Here is a 13,111-nt window from a genome sequence, read left to right on the forward strand (position 1 = left end):
TCCTGGCGGCAGAGGATCACCCTCTTCTGGGAGAGGGTCATCGTCCTTTAACGCTTCTCCTGGAGCGGGACAAATCACTCAGATTGGTGGGAGAAATTTCACTCCTCTCAGTGTGGAAATCACTATAGGAGGAGGGTCAGGGACCTCAGGAGGGAGCTTGATTCCTGGCAGCAGCAGCGGCTCTCCACCACGGGCCAAGCGCAAAGCGGAGATAACTGCCCCCGAAGGAGTGAGCCCGGTTTGCAGCGTATGCAAACGCTCAAACTTTTCCTCTTGGAAAGCATTGTTTGGGCACATGCGTTGCCACCCAGAGCGTCAATGGAGGGGCTGCTTCCCACCCCCTGGATTCGAAGAAGCACAGCGAGCCCTGCAACAAGGTATAAATAATATATCAACTGACAAATGGCACTGCATGCATGGATGCGCAGTAACACTAAACATTAATTAATCAATTTTCTTATAATCTTTAATTGATGTTCTTGGTTTGTGCAGGGGAAAGGCTCGGTGCGCTGCGTGGGTTTGACCTGAATGAGGCAAGTGATCCAGAAGAGGAAAATGAAAGTGGTGGCAGCGGCGGCTTCGACCTCAACATGCTTCCCCCAGACGAGGATAAGGATGGTGGCGGCGGTAGTGGTGGCGCTGCCAAGACTGGTTAATTAAACGTGCATGCAAGCATGCATGTTAAGTAACGCGCATTTGGCATAGATCGTAATAAGCGCGTTGGCGTTTCTTAAGTAATTTGAGTGTCTTTGTTTGTGTCACTGTTTCTCTGTAACTGGTGTGCCCTGGTGATTTCATTACCGGTGGCCGTCAGCCGGAGAGACAGATTAATATATGTTTGAGTCTATCGATGTTAAGTCTATTTCTTCTCTATATTCTTTGTTATTAAATGTATATAATTTTTGTTTTGATATACGTGTTTCGTTTCTTGGTTTTTTTAGTGTCTGTTGCTCAAAAACCAAACATTTCTTCGTTGGATTTCATGAATGTGGGGTCATAACTATATACATGCATGTGTGGTATAATATCCAGGTTAAAAAGGAAAACCATCTATATATATGGATTTGTAATTAAGGTTAGGGCGGGATGCGTGAGTTTGAAGGGTTTAGACCGGTGGAAGTACGAGATAGTTCAATATCAATTCAAGTAGTTTGTTTAAACCCTAAACTCGAAACACTTAATTAGTACATATATATGGACGTGTGGATATCTTTTGTTGATATTATATTTCCGAATATTTTGTTGATTCATGTTATGATAAAAAATTACTTTCATTAAGTGCTTCGAGTTTAAGGTTGTACGAGAATCTAAATTTGGATATAGACTTTTGAAGACCATAAAATGCTAATTGAACAAAAATAAATTTAAAAACCTAGAATGGTAATTGAACAAAATAAATTTAATTAAAGAGGAGGAAATTGTAAAATACACGAAGAAACAAAATTGAAAAAAAAGAAGTGTTACCGTTTACACACCGGTGGAGTAAAAACTGTTGACACGTGTGCAACCGGTGCCAAAAGGGTACAAACTGAATTTAGAACCGTCCAAGTTCAGCAGTAGTATGTACATCTAACGGTGTTCAATCCAACTTCCACAACGACCAATTCTCTGGGTCCCCCAAATACTTGGCTGACCCACCAATCAAAAATTTCCACGTTCGTATTTTAATTTTTAATTCTCTGACTAATTCAAGTCCTCCGACACTCTTTTGGGCAAAATCAGTTATAAGAGTTTCCGCCCAAAATTTCGTTAAAAGCTTGGAAGAGAAGAAGAGAGAGAAGAGAGAGACCGTTACCGGCTTATGCGTTTCGTAAGACACGCAGGCAAACACGGCCTTAGCCTCACAAGTTCTTCTTTTACTTTGTCAATTTGTCAGACCTCCCAAAAGCTTTAGCTTTGCTCTTTGATCTCTTTCATTGCCTTTTCACAAGAATTTGGAGAGAGATTGGATCTCATTATTATTCTTTTCCTTTACACGCCATTTTCACGCGGTGATCTCTAAACAGGTATCTTTATCAAATTGTAATGTTGTTTATGTCTCGATCAGTTTCTCAATTTGGACAAAGATTTGAAATTTATTCAACTCTGTTAGTTCTGAGATGAAATTGAAATATTGGGTCTGTTTGTGACTGTTTGATTTTCAGTGATTTGGGTTTTTACCAAGTAATATGATGGAGAAGGCTGACTCTGGGCAGAAGCTATACACACGAATGCGGCTATGGGAGTTTCCGGATCAGTATGTGATTGAGCCCACTGATGGCTCTCATGGTTCCTCTTTGGCAGTTAGTAGGGTTGATGGGTCTATGCAACTCATTGGTGGGTTTTCTTGGCCTTTTGTAAACTAAGAATCTTGATTTCAGTTCTTGGCTTAATGCTAGACATTTTATTGTTTTGTGTATTTGGGTTTTCCAATTCTCCAGAGAAGCTTCCAGATTCAAACTCTGTTCGGGTTCCTAAAATTCGAACTATTTTTGGTGTCGTTGGAATTCTAAAGCTTTTGGCAGGTAACATTGCCTATCTTTTTTTTTATTTGGAATCTTATATTTGTAATGATTTATATGCCGGTTAGTTGCCCATCTGAGACCCATGTCCCCGTTTTTTTAATATGTTTTTATTTATTTATAATGTGACTTTGTACATTAACCAATCCTTTTTTTGTTACACACTGACTAAGTATTATTGAGAAATTGTGTAATTCTTTCTGCCCTTGGAGTTTCAGCTTTTCCAATTCTCTTATCTTAATCCATTATTCTTTCAGGATCATATTTGATGGTTATAACAGACCGTGAATGTGTCGGTTCTTACTTGGGGCATCCTATCTTTAAAGTTTCATCGTTGAAGGTTTTCCCCTGTGACCACTCTTTAAAGAATTCCCCTACAGAACAGGTAAATCTTTTGTTGCTTTACCTTTTACCACTTCTTTAGTCTCTCTTATATGGTTCCTATTGATTTTTTTTTTCTTTATCGGGGAGTGCTTATGTGACTCTATTATTGTTATACCTTCTTGGCAGAAAAAGATGGAGACTGAGTTTTCTGGGCTGCTAAATATAGCAGAGAGGACTCCTGGTCTTTATTTCTCATATGAGACCAATTTAACGCTGAGGTGAACTGTTTTTTACATTAAGTTGCCCACCCTCCCCTCAAGCCCCCATGAGAAACAAGAAGAAGAAGTAGGGTTACATTATATTTGACTCAAAATTGTGCTAGTCATTATGATAAAATTTGTGTGTAATTGCAGTGCACAGCGATTGCATGATTTAGGTGATGAATCCAAATTGCTTCCACTTTGGAGACAGGTAATTTGCAGTAACTGACTGACTTTTATTATTATTTTTCTCTGAAGTGTTTTGAGTTTGACAATGGAAGACTGAAATTGATCCTATTTTTTATTGTTTCTAAAGTTATGTATAAATGATGGTTTCACATATCCATGTTTTATGCTTGGTCTTCATGGTTTCAATCTCATATCTCCAAATGTTTTGCCACAGGCAGAGCCTAGATTTCTCTGGAACAATTATATGTTGGAAGGGCTTATAGATAGTAAGGTGAGGTCATTGCCAAGTTTTACTGTTACCTGCTCAGTTTTCTGCAGAACTATTACTTCCCAATTTACTAACTGCTGAGCACTGATACGGTCTTTGTTTGCAGCTTGACCCGTATCTGCTTCCTATTGTTCAAGGGAGTATCCTTTTCTCGTTTTTGCTTTCAGTTTTAGATGTTTCTCATGCATGTGCCTGCATCCACGCATAGAACATGGATGCATGAGCATACATTTAATATACACATACACAAGTGTGTTGTTTAGTTTGTTTATTGCCATTTGTGTGCTGGTATTGGAATTATAAATTGTTTTTCCATTGGAAGGTTCTCCTTAATTGATCATCAGGCTTTCATCACTTTCAAGCAGCCATTGGAAAAGATATTATTGATGTTACTCTGATTGCTAGGAGATGCACTAGGAGAAATGGTATTCAAAGCTTGTACTTTTCAGTTATTTATTTATTGCTATGGTCTGCTTATTTTATAATTGTCATATGCATGTAATTGCAGATATGTGGATATTACAGATGTTAGTTTTAGTACCATACTATCTATGAAGGAGAACTTAAGATTTGGATATTTAAAATATTATTTTGGCATGGACTTAAAAGTGTTTGAGCTATGGACCAACTACTCTTCACTTCAATACGTAACTGAAAGAGGACAGTTGAATGGTACAGTAAGAAAGTACTAGAACATCTAGAGTGTTGTGCTGAACTTAACTCTGTTGCATCTGTTCTGTTCAGGAGGAAGTAAAAGATCTAGTGATTTCTGGTGCGGATATATGTGGATAGCATATGCATTTTCAGCAGAACTATATTTATACTAAAACTTGGGATTGTAGAGGTTATATAATCTTATGCAGTTAGGGGCGTGAAATCCATCAGAGATAAAACTTATGTCATTGTTAATCTAGTCTAACAATTTGCATTCTCGAAAGGCACTCGAATGTGGAGAAGAGGAGCTGATTCTGATGGGTATGTAGCAAATTTTGTGGAAACTGAGCAGATTATGCACTTGAATGGGTTTACGGCATCATTTGTCCAGGTAAAATGATGTCTAACTGTACATATGCAATCATGTTATGGATTTTTGTCTACTTGGTTCCTCCTTTTTGTGGGGGTTTCTGATCAACTGTCCTAATCCTAAATGGTAAAGTTAACTGTCTAAATGGTTTACACATCGTTAATTGCGTTTTGCAGGTTAGGGGGTCAATTCCGTTGCTTTGGGAGCAAATTGTTGATTTAACATATAAGCCTAAGTTTGAACTTGTGCAACTTGAGGAATCTGTGAGTTGATGGTTATTTGTTTTTACATTCTAAGATTCTTTCTGTAGCATTCTATCTCCATTTGACTGCTTGTGTACTCAATGTTATGCAGCCCCGAGTGGCCGAGCGGCATTTTCTGGATTTAAGAAAAAAGTATGGGGCTGTGTTAGCTGTTGATCTTGTGAACACGGTGCGCTCTTTCTTTTCGAAACTTTGTGGAATAACTTATATGATAATAGACAACCAGTACGCACGCATGTGTACTCCATACAAATGTATGTGTGCATGATATATATATATACAGAAATTCTCCTATGCTGACGTCCGGACGTTATTATTGTGCGGACGCCATGTATTTTGTACCACCCCTCCTTGCTTTCCTGCCTGTTTACAATAGCATCCGCAAGATAATAACGTGTGGACATCCGAATAGGAGAATTTCTGTATCCGAACAAGAGAATAACTGATATACAGAAATTCTCCTATGCAGACATCTAGACGTTATTATCGTGCGGACGCCATGTATTGTGTACCACCCCTCCCTACTTTGCTGCCTGTTTACAATAGCATCCGCACGATAATAACGTGCGGACATCCGAATAAAAGAATAACTGTATATATATATATGTAAAGATTGTGGATATGCACACAAGTTTGTGGGTCAGTATACTCATAGGTGTGCACACTATTGAACTTTTCATTATTTGACATCCATATAAGTCAGTTTGCACACAATTTTGGGTGTTCTCATGATGCTTTCTTATCTTACCAGCATGGAGGTGAAGGACGCTTGAGTGAGAAATTTGCAAATGCAATGCAGCATATTGTTAGTGATGATCTAAGGTAGAGTACCTTTCACCTCATCCGTTTTCACCCTTCCTTTTTTTTTTCTTTGGCAGTAGTAATAGATATGTTTCATGGTGGGACCTGCTGAATATTGTAGATATTGGCACTTCGATTTTCATCATATCTGTGGGCACGTCCATTTTGAGCGCCTCTCGATCCTTTATGAACAAATTGTAGATTTCCTCGACAGGAATGGGTATGTTTCTCATCAAATGGTCCATTAATTTCACTCCTTGACATTTGCTCGAGTATAAATCACTTCATTTGCCCTTTTCAAATTTATATTTTGAGGGTAGTTTCACAGAAATAGATTAATCCTAGACACTTATGTTGCATCCTGCAGAGAAATGTGTAGGCATAGTTAACTTTTTCTAATGAATAGGTGTATAGGCATAGGTGGCTTTTTAATACGCTGTAATCTGTGATACTAGGCAACGAGGACATATTCACAGGTTTAATATCTGATGTGGATATGGCATAGATGCATGGTATGTGACAAATCACCTTGATAATTACCAAATGTTAGACTACTACTGTACCCCAAAAGAAAAATCTCAATTTGTTAGGGAATGGACCTACAACATATACATTAGCTAACACCAAGACCAAAATTGTTATGTAACCTCAGAGTTTGTTAAGAAGATATTCAGAAATTTCCTTTTAAAAGTGCTGGTTGATAAATGAACTAAAGAGCTCATATTTCTCCTCCTATTTCTTTTGATATTCAATGATTTTTCTCCCATGCATATGTATGACGATGTATTTATCAAAAGTCAATTATTTACTCAATGCCTAACAGTAGCACGCTGTAATCTTAGTTCTTCTCACTTATTTACGAGGATTGACATGCAGGTATCTTCTATTGAATGAAAAGGGTGAGAAAATGAAGGAGCAACTAGGAGTTGTAAGGACCAATTGCATTGATTGCTTAGATCGTACAAATGTTACCCAGGTAGGTTAAAATACAACCAAAGTAGTTTGTTTTTCCCATTTTCGAGGAAAAGACGAGCAAGAAAGCGGCTACTTTTAGGGATGCCACATTTTTAAATATTTATTATTATTATTATTACTTCTTTTTTTCTATGATTAAAATCCATATTAGTTAAGCAGCCAAAGCCAGACTACTACTATTTTATAATCACCTTGATGGTTCTAGTTATGCAATATTGTTGCCATCACTCATTCCCTAAAATTGTTATTGGTTGCAGAGCATGATAGCCCGAAATATGTTGGAATGCCAACTTAGAAGGCTTGGGATTTTTGCTGCTGAAGAAACTATTAGCTCACATCCCAATTTAGACGAATGCTTTAAAATCCGTGAGTACATCCATTTCGCTTACTTTTCTTCTACCATCTGTGTGTGTGTGTCTCTAGCATATAAAGATTAGAGTTAGAATGCTTACCATGTCTGTGGGTTTGTGCACGAACGTGTGTGTTACTATCAATTTTTTCTTTTTTCCAGTGTGGGCTAATCATGGGGATGATATAAGCATCCAGTATTCTGGCACTGCTGCTTTGAAAGGGGATTTTGTAAGGTACGTGAACGTGGATCTACTCTGAAATTCTTTGTCTTTGCATGTGATGCATTCTTATTCAAGAATATGTGATTCTGACTGAGGAAAACATGGGTGGAAAACTTTGGAATATTTGGGAGCATGTAGCTATATTTATGATGTGACAAGCATTATAGAACTGACATAAAATAAGATTTAAACTTTTAGCTTTTGTTTTGGACAATTAAATTTTTTAATTTTTTTTTTTTTTTTTTTCTATTTGGTTGGATATTAGATGTGGGAAGCGAACAATGCAAGGGATTGCTAAGGATGGAATCAATGCCCTTCTACGCTATTATTTCAATAACTTTGTTGATGGAACCAAACAGGTTGGTGTGCTTCCTATTATCATCTCTTCTTCTCTCTGTGCATAAATCTCGCATTTTTTAAGTATTAAATATTTTCTTTTTGGGTGGAAATACCTGAAGGATGCAATTGACCTCCTGCAAGGACATTACATTGTCTCTGTCAGCAGAGATATGACACCATCATCTCAAAAGGGAGGACTTGAGGCTGTTGCTGTAAGTAGAAGCTTTGTGTCCATTAGTTTTTTAATTAAGATTTTAGGATTTTTCATTACAGTTTCAAATGTAATTTTTCATAAATCTCACAATAAAACCGACTTTGCGTCTTACATTACTTTGTTTTTTATTACCCAACTCATGACCTTTATCAGCCTCTTAACTCACTTTATCTCATTTTGCAGTCATTTCCACTGGCTTTATCATTCGTTTTGACAGGGTTCTTTTTCGCAACATTGTCATTGAGGCAAGGTAAATATAAACAGTTTATACTATGACGAAATAAGATTTGGAGAAATTCATGGCTTGGTGATGAAAGGGTGGTGGGATGGGACTGGTATAATGTTGGTTCATAGTGGGTTCTTTTCTGGAGAGAGTTGTAAACATCTTTGTGAATCTGCAATCAAATGATTTTTCTGTCTTCCATTCTTTTGCAGTAAGGTACGATCTACGGCACTTGTTCTTCTCAGTGATATGGGCTGGTCTAAGTGTTGCTATAGCTGCATTTGTGAGGGCCAATGGGCGTATCTTCTGCAATAGACCCCGTCTACACAAGCCTCGGTGTTGATTCTGGGTTCAGAATGCTATGGTTAATTCAATTTCCTGTGAAGCATTTCCTGTTTGCTTCACAGTACCTGATTCTTTGATTTGTAGTCCACATAGTCTTGAATTTTTTTATTATCAATTATACGTGAAGGTTAATACCACATGTAAACACCTGCTGCGTTGGTAGTGCCTTCTTATCATCATTCCTTTCTGTGTAAATGCTTGCACTTTGTTCAAGCTTTTCAGGTGGTGTTATCATGGATGTGGTTTTTGTCAGTTGTAACTTGGAAATTCTGTATTTTCATTATGATGTTAATTACAGGATCGAAATTTTGATTCGTGTTATGTAAATTTATTTTTGAAATTAAATGGATTTAAAGATAATCCACAATCTAATCGATCTTATTACATCCTAAGATAAGAATAACATTAAAGCTAAAGTTGAGATACTAATCAAACCACTAAGAACCTTGAGTTGCATATGGAGGCCAGTAAAGGTGAAATTCAATCTTGTAGACAACAGTAAGTCCCTTAAGATTGACTGGGGATGATGTCACATAGCCTTGCACAAACAGGAAATCACCAGTGCCTCCCACAACAGGATGATCAGAGGGCTTAACGTTATGGGTGCCTCCGACTATGGAAACCGAACCAGAGTGGTGCTTTAAACGCAAAGTGATCTTAGCTACTGAGATGCTCTGAAGCCCATCCAAGCTGGAGGTGACAGAAGTTCCTTGAGCCATTCCAACTACTTTCGAAGATCGATTGGCTGTGACGGTCATCGGATCCTGGAAAACAAACACGGTGCCAAAAGGTGTAGTGGTTTGACTAATGCCTGCTCCACCTACACCGTTCACTACAATATATCCGGTTCTGTTTATGGTTTCGTGTTGAAAGAGCGCAAAGTGGAGGGACTTGAGTTGGTGGTGATGCTCGTGGTGAGAGGTAGAGGAGGCTTTACTTAAGAGGAGGGAAACTAGTAGAACAACAAAAACTCCATAGAAACGAAGAGACAGAGCCATGACAAAGTTAAGAATGCAGAGATACAATGCTGCAAAGAACTTGAAAAGACTGAATTTACATGAAAGTCTGGTTCCAGCATAAAGCAGTGGTGTGAGTTTTGTCTCAATATAAAAGGGTCAGTCCAGTCAACACGGCATTATCTGGCATCTAGAAAACCCAAACTAGGGGGTTTTGATCAAGACCATTGAAAGGGGGGCTAGGTTGGTTATCCACAAAAGTGGCCTTTATATCTGCCGCGAATTTTAGGCTGGAACAATTATCAAAAAGTTGACTTGGTTGCTGCTTCATTTTCAAAAGCTATAGCCGCCTTTAACTGTATATAGTTGCGATTACAATTGTTGATCACAAATTTATAAATCCAAGCAAAGTGATTTGAATAATCAAATTTGGTGCCGGATCCGGAGTCCACTAGACATTAAACTTGTAAATCGCAACACGAAATTAGGATGGTTAATAAGAATATAAACATGGATATACTGTTATTATTATTACATTCAATCTAATTAGCAAATAATTAGGTCTAATACAGGGAAATTTTCAGCTTGTATCCCATGCTCAAGCTTTCCAAGCTTCCAGGGTAATATTAAGCACTATGCTGTATATCTATGCATGGCTACCACATGATTTACAAAATCTCTGTGGCATTAAAAATGTTACATTTGCTTCCTTTTCTTCTCCAAATAGTAGTGGTTTCTCTGGAAATTCAGAACTGCCCAAACCAGGTGCCATAAGCCCAACTCTGGCCACAGAGCAGCAGGGGAGTACAATGGGCAGTTAGAAGTTTGCCAGAGTAGGAAATTGCTCAGGCGAGTCTCACCTGAAGTTCGGATCATAATGTCTGGATCAGGTGCCACTGCCATGTACAGGTGCTTCTCAACATCAACCAGCTTTACATTAGGAATTTTGTGTAGCAACTTCTCATTCTCTTGAACATCTTCAATCAGACCGTTGCAAATTCTACTTGCAACTTCATCCCCTTTATCTTTTTCAACATGATTAACAGTCGTATTTTCCTTCTCAACCGCCTCATCTCTTTCACTGCAAGGTTTACTGGTATCTAATGCTGCTTCTCCATCCAAACTGCCGTTGCATGATTTATGAACATCACACTCCATCACACCATTAATCATCTCTCCCTTTTCAACTCCATAAATCACACCATTGCTAACCTTGGTTCCTTTCAATGCCTGAATTTCATTCCTTTTCTCATTGCAGGATTCTTGTACGGCATGAACAATCTCATCACATGAAGTATAGGCCACACAGATCAAAAGCACAGCCTTGGAGTTGTTGGCAGTAGCCTTCATTGCCTTTTCAGCAGCAACCCTGACAGGCTCATTCAGAAGTTTCAAGTTACCAATAAAATATACTCTGATACCATATTGGTTAACAATACTTTCTTTCTCAAGCAGCACCTCAATCTTCTCCTGCAACAGATCCATTAGAGTTTGCACCTCCTCGGGCCGTCGCTTGAAATTATCAATGCTGAAGGCATAAACTGTTACATACTTGACTCCCAATTCATAGCAGTACCTCAGAATGGACATGAGAGCCAAATATCCAGCTTTATGACCTTCCGCTACAGGTAAGTTCCTCCTCTTTGCATACCTTCGGTTCCCATCCATGATGAAGGCAATGTGCTCAGGAATGGGGCCCACAGATACAACGCTAAACATACATTTCCTCAAGAAAGTACCTAAACCCCCCAACCTTTGGCTTGCACCAATAACGCTTTTCTCCATCGTCTGATCTGGCACAGAAACAGACCCTGCTGATGCTGAAGACTAATAAAACCTCAGTCAACATGAAAACTTAACACCCTCCATAAATAGTAGAAAATTCTCAAGACATGTTTGTTTGCTTGAGAGAACAAGGCCAAAATGGAAAGGAAGGCAAAGATACATAGAAACAAGAAAACGAAGAATATTTACGGAGGGAGAGTATTTTCGAAGAATGAAACAAGAAAACAAATTTGCATTTTCAGGATTTGAAAATGACTCTGGTAGATTAATTAGAAAACATATTCAGAAAATAAAATGGGTCTGGTAGTACAAATTGAGAATAATATTATGTGAGTTATTTTTCAGGGGTATTTTTGCTAATTTCTGTTTTGAAAAAGTATTTTAAAAAATGTATAATTTAACAAATAAAAAACTCTATTGCTTTTTAAAAGCTAAAACTATCTTTATCTCCTTTTCTTTCTTTCTTCCTCTCTTCTTCCTCTCTTTGTTTTTTTTCTTTTCTTCTTCCTCTCTGTCTTTTTTTCTCAGTTGCAGATTTGTGTGATTATGAGTTTTTTTTCTTGAACTTTTGGGGCTGATTATGGTTGGAAGGAGGAGATTTGATTGTTTTGGATATAATTTGATTGGATTGTTTGCTCATTTAATGGACAAGAGTTGGCTTTGATTCCGAGAGACTGAAAACAAAAATTACTTTCTGGCGTTTTCAACATTTGTTCATACTTTTATTTTCATTCTCAGAAAACAATATCAGCTTGTTTCTCAAAATAACCCACCAAACACGTTTTCACATGAAAACAGAAAATGGCCCTAGAAGATGATACCGAACGGGCCCCTGTCTGAAGCAATTTGTCAAACACGAGGGAGGACACCCAACTACACGGATTTCAAGAACCTCAAGTCATATTATATATCAGTATTTCTCGGTGATCAATTTCATGTTCAACAAAATAGCTCAAGCAACAAAGATATACTTGAGAAATTCAGAGTCATATACGTTAAAAGTACCGTCTTTTGTACGTAAAAACAGAAAAACCACCTCAACCTAGTCCAAAAATACCATTAAAAGTATTTAACTTTTTTCAGCAGTCAAAAGCTAATTTTGGGTTCCAACTTCCAAGTAATGAACACATAAAACCCCAAAACAAATTTAAAGTTTCTGCGAGCAGCCAAAAGAAGAAAAAGAAAATATTCATGAAGAAACATCCAATCCAATCACACAACACAAGCAACTGAATAAGCGTAAAGGACTTACATGAATATACTGATCAATGAGCCACTGAGCGTCGGCCTCTGGCGACCCAATGAAGAACTAAGAGAGTTGAGGCCTATATATAACATACAGAGTGAGCCAGTGAGCCACAAAAACACCCATTTATTTTAGAAAAACTGTGATCGTAGAAAATGGAGGATAATGGTGAAGAACACAGAAAACCACGTAAAATACGAGTGTGAGAAGAAGAGTTTAGAAGAAAGTGATGTTTGGTTTTTCGTATAAAAATGAGGAACCAAAAGCATCCACCCATACACACAGAAACACAACACTACAAAGTTACAAAAGCACTCAAAAGAAGCCGAAAGGACAGGTACTTCCATATGTCACCCCTTTTTTTAACATTTTCTTCTGCGCTTTGTCATTTGTGGGGTTTTTTTAAATTATAAAAGAAAAAGAATTATTCTAGTGCCACCATAATTTTAAAACATGGCAGTGAATGCGTTGATATTAAAAAATTGTCACATCATATGATCCACTGATGTGTAAAATGAGATCTCAAGACTCGTGGCGCACTGGATGCGTTGTTGATTAGATAATTGTGGTCCGTAAATACGATACAAATAATATATTATTGTAGAAAACGATGATATATTTTGTGAAATGTTTTTGTAATGTTTTTATTTAAGAATGTTTAACTTAGAACAAAATTAAGGTGATCCATAAAGTTATGATTCATCAATTGCGTTTGAACATTCTCTTTGCAGTTATGAAAGTCATAATACCAGTTTAAACAAAACTTAATATATTAATCTTCGAGAACAGCATGCGATTAACATGAACTGCCCTACCCGCCTGTTTT

The 13,111-nt window shown here is 37.6% G+C and overlaps 2 protein-coding genes and 1 pseudogene across 5 annotated transcripts; 1 reads left to right on the plus strand and 2 right to left on the minus strand.

Annotated features, from left to right (window-relative positions):
- Nucleotides 1–1,735: 1,735 nt before the first annotated feature.
- Nucleotides 1,736–8,619, plus strand: LOC110754736 (phosphoinositide phosphatase SAC6). The gene is made up of 21 exons (XM_021955847.2): nucleotides 1,736–2,006; nucleotides 2,145–2,316; nucleotides 2,421–2,504; nucleotides 2,759–2,886; nucleotides 3,012–3,103; nucleotides 3,239–3,296; nucleotides 3,489–3,545; nucleotides 3,649–3,682; nucleotides 3,887–3,967; nucleotides 4,481–4,587; nucleotides 4,743–4,829; nucleotides 4,921–4,998; nucleotides 5,581–5,651; nucleotides 5,752–5,850; nucleotides 6,507–6,606; nucleotides 6,863–6,971; nucleotides 7,117–7,189; nucleotides 7,443–7,536; nucleotides 7,636–7,728; nucleotides 7,914–7,980; nucleotides 8,166–8,619. Exons 2-21 carry the CDS (start codon nucleotides 2,169–2,171, stop codon nucleotides 8,294–8,296), a joined length of 1,791 nt encoding a protein of 596 aa, XP_021811539.1. The 5' UTR covers nucleotides 1,736–2,006; nucleotides 2,145–2,168; the 3' UTR covers nucleotides 8,297–8,619.
- Nucleotides 8,615–9,405, minus strand: LOC110754737 (dirigent protein 2). Its single transcript, XM_021955848.2, has one exon. The coding sequence runs from the start codon at nucleotides 9,294–9,296 to the stop codon at nucleotides 8,736–8,738; it is 561 nt and encodes a 186-aa protein (XP_021811540.1). The 5' UTR covers nucleotides 9,297–9,405; the 3' UTR covers nucleotides 8,615–8,735.
- Nucleotides 9,406–9,738: 333 nt separating this feature from the next.
- Nucleotides 9,739–12,533, minus strand: LOC110754726 (dehydrodolichyl diphosphate synthase 6 pseudogene; annotated as a pseudogene). 3 transcript variants are annotated; one of them, XR_015825627.1, is made up of 2 exons: nucleotides 12,292–12,533; nucleotides 9,739–11,042 (listed from the first exon to the last, which is right to left on the minus strand). The product of XR_015825627.1 is annotated as a dehydrodolichyl diphosphate synthase 6 pseudogene, transcript variant X3 (transcript). The 3 variants fall into 3 exon arrangements; XR_015825625.1 differs by having other exon boundaries at nucleotides 9,739–11,074; nucleotides 12,292–12,532; XR_015825626.1 differs by having other exon boundaries at nucleotides 9,739–11,081; nucleotides 12,292–12,532.
- Nucleotides 12,534–13,111: the final 578 nt, after the last annotated feature.

This window comes from Prunus avium, chromosome 7 (assembly GCF_965620075.1).
Source record: "Prunus avium chromosome 7, drPruAviu1.hap1.1, whole genome shotgun sequence".
Lineage (NCBI taxonomy): Eukaryota > Viridiplantae > Streptophyta > Magnoliopsida > Rosales > Rosaceae > Prunus > Prunus avium.